Raw genomic sequence first — 8737 nt, 5'->3', positions numbered from 1 at the left:
TTGAAATGGTCAGCTAAGGACATCATGCGCCCTCTCTCTTAAGTCTTACCAAAGCTATGTGTGGCTGCCAACCTGACCCAACCCTTATTCTGCTTCAGAACAAGTTTGCCCCCGGAAATCCTTCTCGTATTTCAGAGATCACCATTTCTGTTGTATTAACCCAATATGTGTCATTTCCATTTAGCTTTAGAGATTATGAGTGGTATTTACAGGGTTAAATGCCAAAATCAATCATGTGCCCAAGTTAAGTTGGGAGCGGAATTATATTTGGAAGTGGATGAAAGACATTTGGGGCTCTTCAAGGCAAGGCCATCTGTGACGCAATTGGTAGGTGGATGAGATGTCATGAGAACTCGGAAGGTCTTTATGCTCCAGCATTCCAACGATTAATGAAACCTGCTGTGCCTTCGCATCTGAAAAGCTGAGAGACAAGCGCTACCCGGTTTATTATCTACTGGAGTAGCGGTGATTCAGTTGATTGAGGTTGATATGCAGCGTGGATTTGGACTCATCTATGCAAACAGAAGGATGTAGGAAATGCTGAAAATAGCCCAAAAATGAGCCTAATCCCAACTCTTAATAGTGGAGACCGACAAGGGACCAAAGTCTGCATAATAATAATCACAGGTGGTTAATCTGTATGACATACCACATTCCTTCTCATTCTTTCACTAAGCAAGTCCAAGGCATGTCTAATATTTAGTAGTGTGATATGAAAGTGTCAGAGGGTTCAATAGCAGCAGGCGTAGAGTTTCAGGGGTATTTAACCGGTTGTCTAGTAAGGCAGCAGGGAGATATGCGTCTTCATTTTTAGTACATTTTACACAACAGTTATAATCAGGGTTGGGTAACCACATTTTATTTCTGCCATTCAGGGACACACTATGAAGCGCATGAGATCACACACACATAATAAATAAATATACACACACACACACACACACATATACATACTTAAAGACTGATTGAAACATTTCAAAATAACAGCTGAACTGGCAGTTATTTTTCATTCTTTAATATTAGCCCCTGCTAACAATACATTTTATATTGAAAAAAAATTAGGCCCTATGCAAGCATTTCCTTGGGCCCCGCTCCACGCTCTCTAGCATACAATCACTCCCTCCGCTCCCGCACCAAAAACAGGTTTGCCACATTGAATCAGACATACAAATCCTGTATTTGCATTGCAGGTATACAATAATAAAGTATGGGGAAATAGCATTTCAGGTATAGATAGACAGAACACACAAACCCAGCATTTCAGGTATAAATCAACTGGAAAACAAATGTAAACTCAGCACTGAGGGTGCAGATCAAATAAACAATACATGAAAAAACAGCACTGCAGGTATTGATCAACTGAGTAAGACATACAAACCCTGTATTTAAAAAGGTATATAAATAATGTATGGAAATATAGCATTGCAGGTATAGATAAAATTGCCTAAATTACAGACATAGATCACATGTTGCACACCCCAAAGCCAGCCCTGGCATCCAACCTGACCAGCAAGCAAATTACACACATGGGACTTGTCATCTTTGCCCCCAAACAGCCCGGCCTGTGCCATCTTTGTCTCATAAACACCCTGCCTGTGCCATCTTTGACTTTCCACAAATCAATTATACATCTATGATCACTTATTCTCTCACTCATTCACACATATTTATTAATGCATTCTCACTCATTCACAGGGTGAAAACAACCTACTTGACATCAATACACACATGCTTGTGGTGGGTCTTGTTAGATCCACCCTTGATGTTTCCATGCATCAGCAAAGAGGGACGCCACGTACATTGTAAAAGGACCTCCCAGCTATGGAACTTTTACACCATAGAAAGGTGGGAGTAAAACACACCGCATGTGCCCTGGGAGGCAAAAACACATACCTGTAACAACGTTACCACTTCAACGTCATCACAAGGATTAAAACAAAGCCACTAAAGGTATCCCTATACTAAATTATACACAACTGAGATCTATTATTATGACACCACATTCACTACTATCCTATCATATAGTTTCACAAATGTAACTTAAGATTTTAGAATGTAACTATATCCGTTGATACATTAGTTGAAGAATAACAAATAACATGTATTATTAAAACAAAGGTAATCAAAACATATTCAAACTACTAGATGCGCCACATTGGCCTCAATGAGCTTCTACTGTAGCAACATCAATTTCTATATTAAGACGCTGAGCGCTTAGTAACTTAGCCAGTACTTTGCTCATTGTTGTCAGAACTTTACAGTACTAAAAAACCCTCCCACGGCGGTTACGGATCGGTTAAATCTATAGCAAACCAAAGCTTTCATACAGCCAAAGGAGGACACTTTTTAGGGGTTGGGAGACTATTTGGACTTAAGACTGGTGGACTTGTTTTAAAAGGAGAGTATACCGGTATGCTAATAATCAGTGAAATCTTACGAATCAGGGATTCGTTTTTAACAGTTTAGTATTTTGTTTTGGGTTGGTTTGTTGTGTTAGAAAAGATACAAACACCCCCTTGTATACACACACAGAATTAGCCGATGTCTTCAGTATGGTGGCACTCATTAGCGCCAGGCTTCCAAGATACCTGGTGGGTCCACTGCACTGGAAGGTAAAATATTTTGTAGCCTTCGCCAAGAACACACCTCAGTGTAAAGGTAAAATCAAAGTGATCCAAGGCTTACACCAGAATAGTCACTAGGAACATTTATTTACAGGGTGAACCCATCAGCCCTTGAATGGGTCAGCTAAGCCATAGTTGCTTATTACATTGATGAGGGGCAAGTATACAGGATCGCATGGCAGATCATGAGGTCATAGAGTAGTTCAATTGTACAGGCGAATCCTAATTACTGGAACCAGCACACAGAAAACAGGAAATTCATATGCTCAGGTTGACTAAATGCATGCGCACAGGTGAAACTCAGTCTCTTTGTCGGAAAATATGTATTGCAGCAAACAAAATCAACGGCTATGTCTAGCAAATTAGCAAAGCGTTATGGTTCTAAGCCTCTTCTACGCCAGATCACAAATCATAAAATCAACCTTCTTGTATCTGATACCCAAATATATCTGAATACATATTGCTGATAAGTAAATATGTGCATAAGGGCACTCAACAGCTCTTGGGTGATTAATACCCCCTTAATTCGGATACATCTACAGGGTCATTGTCCTTACAGGATACGTACAGAACGTCTTCCATTGATTGCCTGTCTGACTCGGTAATGTAAGCATATTATTTAGCGATTATATGGACCTAATGGGGCAGAAGTGACCAGAAGTTCGCACTGGTTGGGACGTCAGATGCCCCCTTATGAGGCTTTTAGGTGATATTAATTACTGTCTGTGATGTGTCAGGGACATTGGGCCCAAAGATGAAAAAAATATGTCATTGGATTGAATTTATCCACCTCACTGGATTTAACTAATATTTTATTTCCGTGGAATTTAGATTTTTATATTGAACGTAGGTTTCAAATCGGGGACCGCTTCTAAAATCACGTGATCAACAAAAAGTAGAGCCTGGAGTAAATCGAAATTGGAATAGGATGGATAGCTTTCATATTTAGGGGGACACACAGGGACCAAAGTAAGGGGGGGCATCATAAAATGCTACATATACACTAAATATCTGCATTAGACATGCATTTTTAACTACATAATATGCACTTATCTCTTTGAAGTAAAGACCCTGATTGAAATATGATTTCCAAATGATAACAGCTGAACTGGCAGATAGTTTTCATTCTTTCATATTAGCTCCTGCTACCAATATATATATTATTAGACCACACAAAAAAAAAAAATATTTGCCACACTGACTGCAGATTTGGGGAAGACTGTGAGAGTCAGCGCAGTCTTCCCTCCTTCTGACGCTAACGTGAGAGAGGCCCTTCCCCATAATCACCCCCAGAGTCCCTTTGTCCCCTCATTCACTAAGCCATACCTCTCTTTTACTCACTCCCTTTAGTTCAGATATAGATCAAATAAACACATAAAACAGCACTTGCATGTATAGAGCAACTGAATAAGACATACAAACCCGAGATTTGCAGGTAAACATAAATAATGCATGGAAACATAGCATAGCAGATATGGATCAACAGAATAACACAAACCTAGATTTGAAGTTATAGATCAATTGGAATTCACATAAGAAGTCAGCGTTAAAGCATAAAACCCCCTAAATTACAGGCACTGATCACAGGTTGCACACCCCAAAGGCCAGCCCTGGCATCCACACTGCCCACATAGAACCTGGCCAGCACCCAAATTACACACACAGGACTTGTCATCTTTGTCCCCAAACAGCCCAGCATAAGACATCTTTGTCCCCAAAACAGCCAACCCTGTGCCATCTTTGTCCCATAAACAACCCTGCTTGTGCCATCTTTGCCTTTCCACAAATCAATTTATTCAATCTATAGCAATTAAGATTGATGCTCTATGCTATATATATATATATATATATATATATATATAAACAAACACAATACTTATGATCACAATTTTTGTGCTCATGTAGTAGTTCACAAAGCAAGCTCCGTAAAGACATGGTTGGATGGATTGGTGTAGAAGAACTTAACTGGCCGCACAGAGCCCTGACCTCAACCCCATCAAACACATTTTGGATGGATTGGAATGGAAATTGCATCAGCGCCTGACCTCACAAACGCTCTACTGGATGAATGGGCAAAAATTCCCACAGAAACCCCCCAAAATCTTGTGGAAAGCCTTCCCAGAAGAGTGGAAGCCGTTATAGCTGCAAAAGGGGAGCAACTACATTTTAATGTCTATTTATTTAGTATGTGATGTCATCAAAGTCCCTGTTGGTGTAATGGTCAAAATACAACATGCAGTCTGTCGTACCCAGAGGTTGGTCACACTTCAGTCACTAGGCATACGCCGGCCTTAAAGTGCCCGCTCCAACTCCAACTCCACTTTTGTGGATTGCTTCTACTTTTAGTGCAGGTGCAGCCGGTATCAAAGTGATTGCATTCAGCAGAACCTCTTTAGCCGACGTGGTTATATAACTATTACTCTGCCGATTGGGGTTTTTTAACTCACCGTTTCACTGCTTGCAATCAGTCTTAGGTTTGGTTATTGGCTCATATTCCCCGACTTCAGCTTCTCCCGGAAACCCCATCAGATGCAGTAACATCCGTTAGACCTTCGTTTTCATCCAAACTTTATTTTTAACTTTACCACATGTAGCTGCCACCGTTTACAAGCCATTTTGACGCTTGTTGATGAGGTAAAGTGGGTGGGACTGTGTAGGCTGATACATATGAATGACTGATAGGTACTGATAGGATGTTATGGCTGTGATTGATGGGTCCAACAACCTGTGGGAGTGTTTCCTTAGTTTTTTCACTCTGGCCAATCAGCATTTACAAGGGGAGGGACACGCAGTAGATGTGTGTCTGCTGCCGCCATTTTTAACTTGCCAGTAGGCAGTTATAGACTGATGAGAGTTGGAGTGTGAGACAGTGACCAAAGATCGATGCTTCTTGCTTACATTCAGCACTGCAAGGGAATTAATAGTTCATTTTGGTGCAGAAAATGTGCTGCGAACAGGGTCTGTGGCAGACATTTTTGCACCTGTTCCTGAGTAGAGTTTATTCGATTGACAGTTGCCCATTAATGGACATTTATTTTTTTTAGAATTTTTCTATCATATCGTTTATTATTCTTCATTGATAAATATTGGTGACAATATAATTTGTATTACATATAATACTGGAGAAACACAGTCCTGTTCAGCGGGGGTGCACGTGCGTATCATCTGCCAGCGTCTGCCTGCCCAGGCCCAGCGCCCTACTACTAATGCCTCGTTACTCTGGCGGAACCTATTTTCAAAAGTTCTACAATGAACAGAGAGTCCAGAAGGGGTCAGGAACCTCCTCCTTTTGGAACACCCCCAAATGCTGTTCCGAATAAAAAAAGGCCCCCCCATGAACTTTCTCTACATTCCTTCAGAATATCCATAACATTAAGAGCCACTGCCATTATCGTATGTGACCGAACAGTCTGATAACAGCGGTCCTCTGGCTGCATTGCTTTGGTTACCGGGCTCTGAAGAACAAAAGGGTAATGAAGGCAAAGTATTCTCCAAGAAACATCCATGTCTCATTACAGACTAGATCATCTGCGTAATATCTGTGTATTCAAATACATAAGGATTTCATAATCAGCAATTGCTTTTTCCCCCCTTCGCACCTGTTGTCCCACTCATACTAATTTGCTTTAAGTATTTATAGCACATCATTGAGGATCAAAGAGAATCCAGAAGACATCAACCATACACGGGGTACTGGGCAATTTTGTCACTTGTCTCCCCCCCCCCCGTAGGATTTTAAATCTCGAAGAATTTGTATTTTTGGCTTATAATCTGCATTTCCTACCATACTCTCACTCTCCTGTGTAATGGCAACTTGAATGACAGAAAGCATCCCAACAGGTAGAAATTGACATACTTAGTGTGGCAGAAAAAAGTACTAGGATTTCAGGGGCAACAGCCTTACCAAGTACAGAAAATATAGTTAAGATTAACAATGCGAAGAACCTTCAAAAACAAATGGCTTCCCAATAACCGATCAGCTTCATTAACTTAACAGAAAAAAAAAGCCTGTAGCAATCCAGTTTGTGGAAAGAAAAACCCCAAACTGTACTGGTTTTAAAAAAAAAGTTTATTAAAACAAAATTAAATGCATTTACAAAAGAACCTTTTTCCATTACACAATTTGCTGCATCAGCGTTTCCTCTTGAACTACAGTATGCACCAACCAAACATTTCCTTTATCATACGGTTAGTCTGCACTTTACTGTCTGGCCAGCACTGGGCCGTACGCTAAGCACTGGCATTTGCCTACCTGCACAGCGAAGGTATATGAACTTGTGGGACATATCTTTCCTTAACCCGCCATGTTATAGAGCTCAAAACTCTCATGAGTTATGCTGCAGAGGAGAGATTTACTTGCTATACCACTTTGTGGTCCCCATCTCTGAGTGTTTTTGATCTATCGCTTTGTGGCTGAACAGCTGTTGCTCCTAAACGCTGCCACTTCATAATAACAGCAGTTACTGTGGACCTAGGCAGTTCAAGCATATCAGAAATTTCGCGGACAGACATCCGAGAAAGATGGCATCCTATGATGTTACCACGTGTAAAGTCACTGAGCTCTTTACCACCCATTTTACTGCTGCTGGTGGTCTCTGGAGATGACATGTCAGCCTTTTCATCCCCCCCTCCCCCACAGCAGCGAGCTAGGAGTACCCTTGAAAGACAACATCAAGAATTAGGAGAGGTTTCCCTTGACAGATACCTAGATTGTATTAACCCAGCAGAATGATTATACATGGTACAATTTAAAAGGTTTATTATAGTCCTTAAGGTCAGCAAGGTATACACAAAACAAAATATTTAAAATCCTGCCACGTGTCGGAGTCCTTAGGCATTTCCTAGGGTTCCTTTGGCAATGTAAAGCAGAAAGCCTGGAACGCTAAAATCCATGGACCTTCAGTTGGTCATCCTTACAAAGGCCGACCTGCAGGAGATACAGAGATTAAGAGAACTATTCCAACATCATGGATAATTCACACAGCCTACCACTACAGTAGCCATCATATTATACAATAGCAGCCAGTAGTGGAGCCTATAGAAATATTTTAGCAAAGGCAAAAGATCTTACCTCCGTAAGGAACTGGCACGCATTCTTACGCTGATCTCCCTGAAGCTGGATCACCTCTCCGTATTCTGGATGGTCAACCACCGTACCATTGCAAGCAAACTTCTGTAATTACAATTAAGGATAGCAGAGTGTAAGTACGAGCCGTCTGATGCACAAGCGGTCAACGCATGGGATAAAGAACACAAATAAACTACCTTTTTAAAGGCTTTAACTAGTTTCTTCTTGTCGTAGTCATCAGATATGCCTTGAACAGTTGTAAGGGTCTTCCTGCCGTTTCTCTGCTGAATCCTTATATGAATGGAATCCTCTGTCCCGGCTGGGAGCCAGTCATCACCCTTACTTGCATCAGCAAAGGGGTCTGAAATAAACAGGGAAGCATAATACAAGTTAAGCAGAGCAGACATTAACCAGTAAAGTTCTTTAGCATTTAACGCCTTTAAAGAAAATACTAAAAATTATATATATAATCGAATCATTATCAGGGGATGGAACATTCCTACAAACAGTTACACAGACTCTGTAACCATAAAAGGCGAGGGGCGTTGATAAACGAAACAGGCGTGGCATTACCGAGTCCCGCCCACCTGCGTCATGACGCAAACCAAATATTGGCTTTTCGCCAAGAAACTGGGAGCCAACGGCCGCCATCTTAGAACCGCCACAGAAACACCGGCTCTACCGAGACAACCCCAAACCGGTACAGGGTCATTACAAACGTGCCCACGATAAACGCGGACGTCGGAAATTGTTTATAATTCTACGTTTAAATAACACGAAACCACAGGACATTAGTAGTTAATACGTTACTTCATAGAGCACCGAGAACGAAAAAAAAAACAAAAAAAAAAAAACACCAAAACAAAACTCAGCCGGTAGTTAGTGATATAAGTGTTAAGGTTAACGTTATATTAAGCGCATTAAAGCGTAGCGGAACCGCGTAACACCAAAACCACGGCTAAAAAAATAAAAAAAATAATAAAAAAAAGCAGTGAAATAGATTCGGGGACTCACCGAAAGCCTGGAGGTTCTGGATAGCTGACAT

At 41.0% G+C, this 8737-nt stretch overlaps 1 protein-coding gene across 1 annotated transcript; it reads right to left on the bottom strand.

Annotated features, from left to right (window-relative positions):
* Positions 1-7506: 7506 nt before the first annotated feature.
* LOC149274386 (eukaryotic translation initiation factor 1-like) lies at positions 7507-8737 on the bottom strand. The gene is made up of 4 exons (XM_089505565.1): positions 8707-8737; positions 7890-8053; positions 7696-7797; positions 7507-7551 (listed from the first exon to the last, which is right to left on the bottom strand). Exons 1-4 carry the CDS (start codon positions 8735-8737, stop codon positions 7507-7509), a joined length of 342 nt encoding a protein of 113 aa, XP_089361691.1.

This window comes from Sceloporus occidentalis, unplaced genomic scaffold (genome assembly GCF_023333645.1).
Source record: "Sceloporus occidentalis isolate IW3139 unplaced genomic scaffold, rSceOcc1.0.p SCAF_335, whole genome shotgun sequence".
Classification (NCBI taxonomy): Eukaryota; Metazoa; Chordata; class Lepidosauria; order Squamata; family Phrynosomatidae; genus Sceloporus; species Sceloporus occidentalis.
This window is presented reverse-complemented; position numbering and strand designations above follow the sequence as displayed.

Bases quoted from the DNA above. Each gene is read 5' to 3' on its own strand.
- LOC149274386 (XM_089505565.1), bottom strand. From the start codon at position 8,737: ATGTCAGCTATCCAGAACCTCCAGGCTTTCG. The intron at 8,054-8,706 runs GTGAGTCCCCGA...TGTTTATTTCAG, and splicing joins CCAGAACCTCCAGGCTTTCG to ACCCCTTTGCTGATGCAAGT. The intron at 7,798-7,889 runs GTAGTTTATTTG...TTGTAATTACAG, and splicing joins TAGTTAAAGCCTTTAAAAAG to AAGTTTGCTTGCAATGGTAC.